The sequence below is a fragment of the Branchiostoma floridae genome, chromosome 4 (genome assembly GCF_000003815.2).
Source record: "Branchiostoma floridae strain S238N-H82 chromosome 4, Bfl_VNyyK, whole genome shotgun sequence".
In the NCBI taxonomy this organism is placed as follows: domain Eukaryota; kingdom Metazoa; phylum Chordata; class Leptocardii; order Amphioxiformes; family Branchiostomatidae; genus Branchiostoma; species Branchiostoma floridae.
In genome coordinates, this window is record NC_049982.1 from 1,198,835 (window position 1) to 1,211,146 (window position 12,312).

Genomic DNA, 12,312 nt, shown 5'->3' on the forward strand with positions numbered 1-12,312 from the left:
GTGATGTTTGAGTGAAGGACGACAAAACAATCGATATTTGTCTGATCAATGTTAGCAGTTTTTTGTGGCCAATGAAAGAAATATTTTAAAACTAAGTTACAATTTTACATAATTTGAACATCTGTTTATTAATGGATAAACATGTCTGATAAGTTGAGTTATCTTTTTCCCCATTATTAATAGAAACGTATCTTAAAATCATTTAGTTCCCTACCAACAGTAAACTATATAGATCCATTCGGTGGCTATTCACTAAATTATGTTTTATCTAAACTAAAGGCTAGAAAATAATTTGGCACTTAAGACGCCATATATCAACTGGTATCGAGTAAGTGTTGAGTAGATGTATATGTATTTGTATGTGTGATAGACTGAAAGATTCATATGACACTTGTAAATATCGTCTTGGGCCTTTTGAATTCACGACTGTATTCTGTTGCTTAAGACTCAGTGGAAGCCCAGTTAGGAACGTTCTAACACATACTTGTCTGGCTTGCTTCCACCTGTTCAGTTCACAACAACATGTCGATGAAGTGAGCTATTCTAGGGTCGTGTGTCCACAGGCAGGGTCAGGAGGTCAGGGTTTGTTAGAGCAGCGATAGGGTCATGGAAAGGTGACATTTGTATCGCTTAGGCACTTAATAACACATAGATCGGTAAAAGAATCGAAGTTCTTCGCCTTCGCCAGCGATGCTTTGGAAGTTTATGAGCAATATTTGTAGCATTTCGTCAACATCAACAAGTTTTCAACACTCAGACATTGTCCAAACGCGCGAATATGCTTTTATGTGCGTGGAATCTGTGAATGTATGTGTATGTGTGTCATGGATGGCGTGGGTCGCGAACTGACTCTTCTGGCTCTGGCCGGGCTGTCTCCCCTTGAGCATACTACTCCCTCTATAACCCCCCTCCCCCCCTCCACATACACACACATTTCCACTTAGTAGAGACATTTCCACTTCGTCTAACACCAATCTTCCGCAACTAGGTTCACGCAATGTCAACACATCCATCAGAAATATTAATTGCGCCCGTCCCTACTGGTCAGCTGTGTGGTTCCCATGGCCTTGGTGTACATTATAAATTGCCGTGCACAAAACAAGCTTCACGCATTACAGAGTCTGGACTCACCTCAGCATTTGGTAAAGATGTGGAAGGTTCTGCTCTTCATTGTGGCTGTGATCACCTGGTCGGACCCGGCACAAGGTGGGTACAGAATTTCTGACATCATTTGTGACTTTTGTAAAATACTCCTATTAGACTATGTCATTTATCAATAAGTGCTTTTGCCATCGTTTGTATCAATTAAGCAAACCCTTTCCTCATTTGGGATGTTTGATATCTGTTAAATTTCCATCACCATGAGTTACACAAGATATCATTCGTCACTTTCCATTCAAATCCCTTAATGATTGTTCTAGCAGCAGTTCTAGCATACAGTGCCTTAAGCCACTCAGCGCCTGAAATAACTCACTGGGCCACAGGAACAATAAGTACATATTATGAATGACACCCTCTGCAAACCACAAAAATAATGAGCGAAAGAAGATAAAAGATTTGCAAAAAAAGTGGCTAAATTTTTAGAATAAACCAAAGACGTTTTCATGATCTGAAGTGCACTCGTGAAGTAAAAGTGACAATAGTTTTGTAGATTGGTACCACTTACGACATTGGCAATTTCACTATTGGTGCAACCATTACAACTGTCCAACTAGATTCACTTTTACAGAACTTTCTCGCTAGTGTCATAAGTCAGCAACACAGCATATTTGCAAATGTATGGGCAGATCGTTGTTCATGCCCTTTTAGCGTGTACATCTCCAAAAATATACGTCTCCCTCCGAAACACACATAACCAGTGCTGAACATCTGGAGATTATGATTGACCGGTTTGCAAAAATGCTGATATCACGCCTCTTTTACGATTACCCCTGTAAGCTTAACTCGTTTACAATATGATCTGAATTTGTTTACAATACTATTTGAAACAACACATTTTTTTACAATGAGTACAAGCCACGCATATTCGGACTGTGAAGCTCGATCCACCATGGCTTTTCAACAATTTTGTCGGGTGTCTATGTGAAGCTTTCATCAAACACGAGATTATCTAACTTGGATCTTTATTTACAGCATGAATTTGATTATTGTATGTCTCTGTACTTATATGTCAGAGATCGTACGTGTTACTTGATGTCTGACGAGGGGATCTCCTGACAGATATTTTAAAATGTCTTGTACAAAAATTTCATCTTGAAGGTCAACGTGAGTACCTGACCACCGTCAACGACCGTCTGTTTTTCAAGATTCGTGTGTCCGGCCCGATGACCAATGCTAACGTGAAGGCCACCTGCGAGGCGGAAGGGATGAGGTACCCCTGCTACCTGTCAGGTACTGCTGGGTGTATAAATGTAACTAACGGCACCACCTACTGGACCGAAGACTGCATCACCTATGGCGACACCGGAGTCAGCTGTTATACCCACGAAGTTCTCTCTGCAAACCTGTGTGGAGACACTAACTATAATTACTGCCAGTCCCTTGATGACACCTTTGTGTACATCCCTGGCGGGCAGAGTGATGACAGCGCCTGGGGATTGGACTACGACAATCACACCTGGGGGCTGCGTGGAGCAAACTACAACAACATGTACGCTCTTTGTGCAGGTAAGAGATGTTTTTGCACTAAACAGAAAGGTCTTGCAAATCCATGATTTTCTTGCTGTTTTATTATCAAAAGTCACATACAAAGCATAAATCTATTATATTGGTAGTCAATAAATCCACAGCATTTAGATGTCGTGAAAAGCCAAATACTACAATTAAACCACAATTGCCTGATATTACGTAATAACTAAACATACAAAAATAAATTCATGATTAAGAGTTGCGTGTACATTCCCCGTCCGTGGGGTTCCTAAAAAGTTCGGTATAGATAAGATTAAATGTTTTGACACATGAAGATGAAGAGACAACGATGATCACTTTCTGTTCCATTTCAAAGCCGAAAAGGTGTACCTGACCACGCTAGGAGGCTTGGAGTTCGTGAAAGTTCCCGCAGTTGGTGCGATGACCAATCCCAACGTGAAAGCAACGTGTGAGGCTGCGCACATGTGGCATCCGTGCGGATGCTCGGGTAGTCTTGATTTTTGTCATCAGTGCGACAGGGACTCGTACGTACCCTGCATCGTTTTTCTCGAGAACGGAGGGTCGGGGTGCCTCTCAACTCTCTTGTCTATCTCGAAAAGTCTGTGTGGATACATGGAAGCTTGGAACTGCCAGCCCCTTGAAAACACCTTTGTGTACTTTCCCGACGGGACTGGCAATGGTGCCATGGCCATCGATAACGTCCAAGTTGGCCAAGTCCTGCATGGAGCAAACTACAACAACATGTACGCCCTGTGTGCAGGTAAGAGTACAGACTCTCGATGTAAAGGTATGAGAGAACAAGTCTTGGACATCTCAATACTCCCTGTGTATTATTAAATTGCTGCTAAACGCAATATCTGCCGAAAAGGTAGTCTTATTTTCAATAACTACAATCTTTAAACATGTGGACGGAAGATCATGGTGTTTTCGCTATTGCCAAAGTAACATAATTGTTTTCAAATGTGTGCATAACACTATGATATTTAAGCTTCCGATTAAGTTAAATTTGCCGAATAAGTTAAATTTGTCACATTGGAAAGCTCCACTGTGTTGGTAGTAATCATAGTACTACATTCAACACAAAAGTGTACGCGGAACAAATTTTCAACGAAGTTCTGAAGTGATTGGTCAGTAAGGTATTGATCTTGAAAAGGCGACACTGGTCGTGAAAAGTTTGATCCGTGTATACTTTTGTGTTTGGAGAAAGTTTAGTATTGTACTATGAATTTTTTTTGTTTGTTTTATTGGGATCTCCATTAATGATGCACACATGTAGTATCACTATTCTTCCTGGAGTCCTACACAATTGATATACGATGGAGTCATAAAAAGTCGAATCTAACGATGTAACGATTGATCCTTGCAGTACATCCGCAAGAAGTTATTCCCGACGTCATCATCACAGGCTGAAGATGGAGCATAAGCTCGAGCGGAAACCATGAAGCTGTTAACTACTAGTTTTGCAGTGAATAAAATCTACAGCTCCATACTGCTTGTCTTGTTTTTGTTGTTGCTGTCACTAATCATATATGACGTATCATTATGCCAACAGGGTAGGTATGTGAGTGTGTATGTGTGTGTGTGGAGGGTGTGTACGTGTGTGCGCGCGCGTGTGTGTGTGTGTGTGTGCATAGGATAGTAAAAGACATGGATGGGTCTTCTTGGATATCTTGAATTTTGGGCAGTAGTCTTTAGTCAATCGTCTATGACAGAATTCTATAGATTGCTCTCATGTGTAATCTTCACAGACGCTGCCTCATAAAAACAAGCGGATGGAGTGAACTATTCTGGGTACGTGTGTCTACAGCTGTACAGGTAGGGTGAGGGGTCAGGGTTCGTCGGAACGGCGGGGGGGGGGTCATGGAAAGTTTATTTCAGGTAAAGTCGGTGATGTTTGAGTGCTGGTGATACAAAGATGTCAGGGAGTCAAAAGAGATAAAGAAATCACCCATCACACAACTGAACAGTTTAAGTAAGTAAATCAATATGGTGTTAATTAATATTCTCATTTTTATCGTAATCGTCTGTAGTAGCACTGGTAGGAAATAAGCTAGGAATTTGCAGGTGTTAAATTCGGACACTGACCACAGGTTGGGTCTAGGTCATGGTTTGTTGGAATATCAGCAGGGTTATTGAAATTTGACAGGCGTTGCTGGACAACGTAGATTTTGGCAACTTATTCTAAGGCTAATACAAGGTGCTATGCTACACTATTACACACGTGAAGTACATGCAGTCAGGGTTAGGGAGTCATTGTTGGGACGATCATGGTAAGTTTACTTCAGGTAATTTTGATGATGTCTGAGACAATTCAAACCAATGTTAGCAATATGACTTTAGGTGGTTAGATTTAGACTGATTAAAAAAAAACAACCCTAAATATCTACGAAGCACTCGAGATGTTGACCTCCTTTTTAATAAATTCATACAGGCGTATGCGCATACTAACAATGGCCGTGGCCATAACAGTGGCCAAACTCTAACATTGTAATTTTTTTTTTTTCAAAGCTTTATTCTTAAGAACAAATAGTAAATAGTATTTAAGCTACTATATAGGGAGTAATACATAGTACTCGTGCCCACTATCGTTAGGGTACATGCACAATAGGACCAGTATTTCTACAGTCTACAACTATTGCACAAGTAGGGATAAAAAGTACATGTGTCTCCTCTCGCACGAGTAAGAGTACATTAGACCAGCACAGGGAAGTTGAAACAAGTATGTCTACAAAGTACAGTTATTGCACAGGTGGTGGTAAAAAGTACATGTGTCTTCTATCACATGGGTAATGGTAATGATACATTTGACAATCTCAAGGAGGTTGAGACTACAAAAGTAGTATCTTAGCTATCATAGGTATCGCACAAGGAAGACTCTTCGCTCACACAAGCCTTCCTCTCATGTATACAGGCTATTATGTATAACCCCTATACACCACATGATTTCCACGATTGCCATGAATTATCTATGATACATGTAGATGGATACAAAACAACAAGTTATTATTTACAGTCGAGACATTGTCTTTCATAACAATGGATAGTTTACAGTATGTTATAACACAGTACACTGGACTTGGACACAGTACACTGGACCAACACGTACTCCTAATAAGTATGTGAGGCAATATAGGCTCCTAAGTACTTTCGACAATAGTAAGGGTGAGAGGGGCAGTGTTTGTTGGAACAGCGGCAGGGTTACGTGGGATCGTACAACAGAATTCGTGTTTTAATACGCCAAATGGAAGTCTGGAAATTTTGGGCCAAATTTGACCATCGGGTTTGTTTAGTGGGGGTGTTGAAAATCCTGTTTAATCTTTTTCTGTTTAAATATCATTTATACATTTTTAATTGTGTTGCGTTTTAACATAAATTGTTTGAAATGAAGTACAATACGCTGTTTAATAGATATAATCGATAAATCTTACCCTAGTATTAGCGTCCTGTCCCCTCTATAATGGTGTAATCCAAAAAGGGTGCGGTTATTCTAATGACCGCACACTTTTGAGGTTACGGCCTGATAACCCATAGGAAATGGGGTCCTCTGATTGGTCAACTTCATCTGGCTATATGATAATAAAGGGTTAATGCCCCGGCCCGAGGTGTATATGGTGAGATAATCCCTGGTCAGGTGCGATAACCACCGAATAAACCACCGAGTGAGCGTAGGTGAGATAATCCCTGGTCAGGTGCGATAACCACCGAATAAACCACCGAGTGAGCGTAGCGAACGAGGTGGTTTATGAGGTGGTTATCGCACCTGACAAGGGATTATCTCACCATATACACAGAGGATAAGGGTGGGCATTAAAGTTATTATCATATAGCCTACCCAAACTTGCAAAGTCCTGTATGACGCATAGATCCCTTGGTACTATACGTGTGAATTCCTTTGTCGAATTTCTGAAAGTTCACATTTGGTACATACATATGTAAGGAGATTACAGATTGCATTTTGAAACCAAAATTTCCACAGAAAATATTCGAAACATTGCAGGCTTTTTAGAAAAACAAAACTCATTATCAATGTTAACAGAAGGAGCCATTCCCCCTTGCAGTCTGCTCCGGCATATGTTTTGCTCCTTTTTATTGGCCAATGCCTGCATATACCTTTATTTCGTTCTTTTTGATTGGTCAAAATGAATTAACACCCGCACCGGTGTTAATTCAAAATGAATTAACACCACTGGTGTTAATTTGCACCTGCCTGGCCGGAATCGAAGTGTTACGGCGTCGTAACCAACGTGGAGCGGGGCCTTCTGATTGGTCCGCGGCGCCTGGCTATATGATAATTTGTGTTAGTATATGTGTACTAATTTGTGCGGGTGTGTGTGAGTGAGTATTTATTGAAATATTGATTTTAATGTAACGAAAGAAAATCGTTATTAATGATGCAACGTGGTCAAAGAAAACAGAGACATAGTCTGTGTAACACAAACTCCGCTGTCCAGGGCTGTAACTTGCCCCTCCCCTTGATTGCTTCCACCTGTTCAGTTCACAACAACAGGTCGATGAAATGAGCTATTCTGGGGTCGTTTGTCTGCAGGCAGGGTGAGGGGTTCAGGGTTTGTTAGAGAAAAGATAGGGTCATTGGAAGGTAACATAACTAGCTAAATAAATAAAACAAAGATGGAAGAATCGAAGTGTTGCGCCTTCACCAGCGATGACTTAAACGTTCACTCCCTCACTCATGTCTGCATGCTCCGGGAACGAGCGTATACGTAGCGCCTCAACAAATGGTTTTCCACGTAGGTCTGTTGTAGGCTAGGTCCCAGGAGGTGGTTAAGTCTAGGCCTGCAGTCATCAGGTCGTCCCTCAGCTGTTTGCATAATTTCCTGTGAGCACAATTTGTCCTGTACATATGATGTATGTGTATAGAATCCGATGTATGTAATATGTGTATGTGTTTCACGGGCCAGGTAGCGTGGGTCTGACTCCTCTGGCTCTAGCCGGATTTACTCTAGCCGGACTGACTCCCCTTGAATATACTACTACTTTTCTTTGAAAAATTGCTACTGGCCTGTTATCCGCGGAGCCTGGTAGAGGCTAACACACACACACACATACACACACACGCACACACAGTGGTAGAGGAACACACACACACACACACACTAACGCATGTTACAACTACTTGGAGGTGATGAGGTGGTGTGAATGTGGAACCAGGGTTGTTGTGACGTAGACATCATTGGTTATTTTATCTTTCCGCTTCATTTTACACCAATCAGCCGCGCGCCCGCGACTAAGTTCACGCAATGTCATGACGTCCGTCATCAGATATATGAATAGCGTCCGTCCAGCGGTGTGGTTCCCATGGCCTTGATGTACAGTATAAATTGTCGCGCACAGAACAAGCCTCACACCTTAGAGTTTGAACTCACCTCATCACATGGTAAAGATGTGGAAGTTCCTTCTGATCATCGCGGCTGTAGTCGCCTGGCCAGCATCAGCTCAAGGTGACTATACGATGTTAATTGTAGATTTCGAATTACACGACATATCACAGATATGGGAGTGACATATATTGTTATTGCTGTCAAATGATACTCCAAATTAAACGAAGCATATACTACTTCTTAGTTCTGTGTTTGCGAAGTTTGTATTTGACGGTTTTAATTTACGAGTTGGGAGAATGAAGGTATGTTTCAGTACTCCCTCGGAACGTTAAATGTTTTAAAATATATAGATGTAGAGACAGTGATCACAACTCTTTGTTTGATTCCATAGCTGACAATGTGTACCTGACCACGGTAGGAGGCTGGGATTTCTTCAAAGTTCCCGCGGTTGGTGCGATGACCAATCAGAACGTGATGGCCACGTGTGAGGCGGCGGGGATGAGGTACCCCTGCTTCTGGACGGGAACAGGCTCCTGCACTTCTAGTACTTACTGGGGAGGCGGCTGCATCAGGGTTGACGATGGCGGTGGCCATTTCTGCCATACTTTCATGGCCCTCTCGCATAGCCTGTGCGGAAACATGCAAGCTTGGCGCTGCCAGCCCCTTGATAACACCTTTGTGTACTACCCAAACTGGATCGGGAATAATGCCCTGGGCTTGGACTACGACAGTGGCCAATCTGCTCTGTACGGATCTGGCTATTACAACATGTACGCCCTGTGTGCAGGTAAGTGACGTTTGCAGACTCTCAGTGTAAAGTTATAAGAGAACAAGTCTTGGGCATCCTAATACTGACTGTGGACTATAAAATTGTTGCTAAACGCAATATCTGCGTTAAAAGCAAATAGTCTTTTGGTCAAATAACTACTGATCTTTAAACACATGAACGAAAGATCTAGACGTTTTAGCTATTGTCAAAGTAACATGATTATTTTGATATGTGTACATGATACCATGTTATTCAACTTTCTTTCTTTCGTCGAGCATTCGATCAAGTTAAGATTGTCAGCTTTTTCATGTATTTTCTATGCGAGGAACGGCACGTATTAAAGTTGAATCTCACCATCTGGTTGTTGATCCTATCACAGTGCGATCCCAAGACGTCATCACAGGCTGAAGATGAAGCGTAAACGCAACCTGGAAAGCATGACGCAGTTGACTACTAGTTCTGCAGTGAATAAAATTTACAACTCCATACTGCTTGCCTCGTTTTTTTGTTGATGTGACATTATATGACATTACTATTAATACTAACAGGGTAGGTCAAGGATTGTTGACACAAAGATAGCTACAATTTACGCACACTTCAAATATGGTTCCTTTTGCACGTTATGTTAAGATGTAAAAGACGATTGTTTAAAGTTCGGTCAAAAAACACGAATCGCCTTATGATATCCAGGGACAATGAAGTTGTAATAGCATAAATGTATGACTAGTTCACCTTAGTCCGTGGGGTAATCTACATCAATTGTTTTAGAAAAAAACAGGGAATTTAGAGATATCAAGAAGATGGACGGTTGTTTTAAAATGCACTTTAGAAGTATTGCAATCCTTTCATTCCCTTTCCTTTATCAAAATGAGTAAGTCTTCCAAAATACCATTGCAGAGTTGCTCAGTGGCACCTGCCCATTTCAGGCAAGTGAACTGTTATCAGCCTATGAAGTACGTGTGTCTACAAGCAGGGTCATGGGTCAGGATTTGTTGGTACGGTGGCAAGGTCATGGAAAGGTAACATAAGTGTAGCTTGAGTGCTGACTAACACAGAGATCGATATAAAAAAAGTAACTAGGGGATCATCACCAACAAGGCGTTGTACCTTGAGTAAACTTTTTGCGACCGTTTGCCAAGCTCTTCGCGACTGAAGGCAACGATAAAACGTTAAGATGCAGGTATCCTTTACATTTTAGATGTTAAGTATACCTATATTTGGCATGAAGAAAAGAACGCCAAGTTTCAGTCCCTTCATAAACATTAAGGAAAGACGGCGGGAGGGTCATAGAAAGTTACTTTAGGTAACGTTGGTGATGAGTGTTGGTGATACAAAGATACCAGCGTGTACGTGCGTCAACAGGCCGGGTTAAGGGTCAGGATTTTGTTGAAACAGAGGCAGGGTCATGGAAAGGTAATATTTGATAGTAATGCTTGGACGCTGACGACAACGATCTACATAAGAATCTCCATGATGAGTAAAAGTGGCAGCTGCTCGCCAGGCTCTTAAGTCCCCAAATCAAATCCCCAAATGACTTTGATGAAATCTCATTTGTTTGCCACTTGCCATGAATATCAGTTCTTATTTCTTCCACTTGAGGACCGTGGCAAAAAGTTTACGTCAACAATTTTACATGACTACTACAGTAATACAGTCACCCGTTTTAATCCAAATTAAACAAAACGTCACCATCAACATATTATCGCTTTGTGTCAACAGACTTCACAATTTAAATACAGCCAATTAGACACATATGATATGCAGGAGCAGACAAGGACACATATAATTACGCACGGGTACAACTTGCCGGAAACTACAACTGATCATGCATGGATATTGCAAGATGGGTTAATTGAAGGGTGCACAGCGTTGATGCGACGTAGTTATTATTGACTGTATAATTTTTCAGCAATCAGTCATGACAAGGTTCACACAATATCAAAACATCCGTCATCATAGATATTAATAGCGCGCGTCCCTACCGGTCAGCTGTGTGGTTCCCATGGCCTTGGTGCAATGTATAAATTGCCGCGCACAGAAAAAGCTTCACACATTACAGAGTCTGGACTCGACTCAGCATATGGTAAAGATGTGGAACTTTCTGCTCTTCGTCGGGGCTGTGATCACCTGGCCGGAATCGTCACAAGGTGGATATGGAATGTTTAATATCATTTGTTACTTTACATGTAAATACACATTCCTATCATTTATTAAAAGCAGTTTTGCCATTTCATGCATGAAGTACGAAAATCCGTTCCTTTATTTGGGGTGTTTGGTATCTGTTTGAATTACGTCTCCATTAATTGCATATATTACAGTTGTTTAAATTCAGCCACGGAAAGCACTGAAAATTATAGATTTTTTTAAAATTTGCGATGCACAATAAGTCATCATTTGCATATAATGTATATAATTGTGTACATCATTGCTCAAGCTACCTGCTTACCTAAAATTATGAAAATCCGACTTTGCTTTCGTTAGCTATCCTCTTTGAAATAGTTAAAGTTAGCAAAACACCCCTGCAGTTCTCAAGTTAAATGTTAAGAGGCCCAAGTCTGCCCTACTTTGTCCTGAAGTCAGAATCTGTCTACAAAAGAAATATCAATATCATTTTATATCCTAGTCAATAACAGATTAAAAAAGTGCCATGATAGAAAGTTCTCATTAATTATACAAAGACCTCTTATTTGACTATAATGACTAACGGTTTCTATTTGTTACCTTCGCCGAGAAGGTTATATTTTGGATAGCGTGTGTATGTTTGTTTGTCTGTAGAAGACCATCATAACTCAAGAACGCCTGGATGGATTGTCTTGATATTCGGTATGTTGGTAGGTCTTGTTAAGACCTAAAAACGATTAGATTCTGGGCCTCCTAGCGGCCTGTTGCGGTACTGCAGCGGAACTTCCTAGTTTGATATTTCGAGTTTTGGACATGCTGCGGCAATTATTTTTAAGTAGTGCATAGCTCTTGATGTCGAGAGTAAGTGGTATAGGTTTGGCCCCCTAACGGCTTGTTTTGGAACTGCAGGGCAGGTTTTGTGTCGGACTTTGAAAGGGAATAACTCAAGAAGGGATTGACGGATTGTCATGATTTTTCGTATGTAGATAGCTTAAGTGATGCCTCATATAATTACATATTGACTATGCAAATTGAAATCTAATTTGCATAATTAATTAGGAAATTGTCTCAACACGCTCATTTCAATTATAGGACCATTGCAACATGTGACATTTGTAACTGAGAAAGAGAAGACTATTGATAGATATTTATAATGCAAAATAAATACCTAATTTGCATAATTAATGAGAAAATGCTATAAAGTCATTGTGGTAAATGACGGGAACTTCTTACTTATAGCAATTGGAAGTTATGTACAGGTGAAAATCGTTGAACATTAATCATGCAAATGAGGTCCTAATTTGCATAAATTATCAGAAAATGCGATAAAAGCCTTCTTTCTAAACATAGATTACGTTCGTCTATTTGGTGGAGGAGATGATCAAGTTACATAATTTATGCAAATGAGAACATTATTTACATAATTGATTACGA

General features: G+C 40.7%; 2 protein-coding genes across 2 annotated transcripts; both read left to right on the plus strand.

Moving 5' to 3' along the window:
- The first annotated feature begins 1,098 nt into the window (after window positions 1-1,098).
- LOC118414651 lies at window positions 1,099-4,136 on the plus strand. Its single transcript, XM_035818840.1, has 4 exons — window positions 1,099-1,206; window positions 2,260-2,667; window positions 3,005-3,409; window positions 4,016-4,136. Exons 1-4 carry the CDS (start codon window positions 1,149-1,151, stop codon window positions 4,057-4,059), a joined length of 915 nt encoding a protein of 304 aa, XP_035674733.1. The 5' UTR covers window positions 1,099-1,148; the 3' UTR covers window positions 4,060-4,136.
- Window positions 4,137-7,961: 3,825 nt separating this feature from the next.
- Window positions 7,962-9,242, plus strand: LOC118414673. Its single transcript, XM_035818870.1, has 3 exons — window positions 7,962-8,108; window positions 8,380-8,775; window positions 9,137-9,242. The coding sequence occupies exons 1-3, from the start codon at window positions 8,042-8,044 to the stop codon at window positions 9,163-9,165; spliced, it is 492 nt and encodes a 163-aa protein (XP_035674763.1). The 5' UTR covers window positions 7,962-8,041; the 3' UTR covers window positions 9,166-9,242.
- The last annotated feature ends 3,070 nt before the right edge of the window (window positions 9,243-12,312 follow it).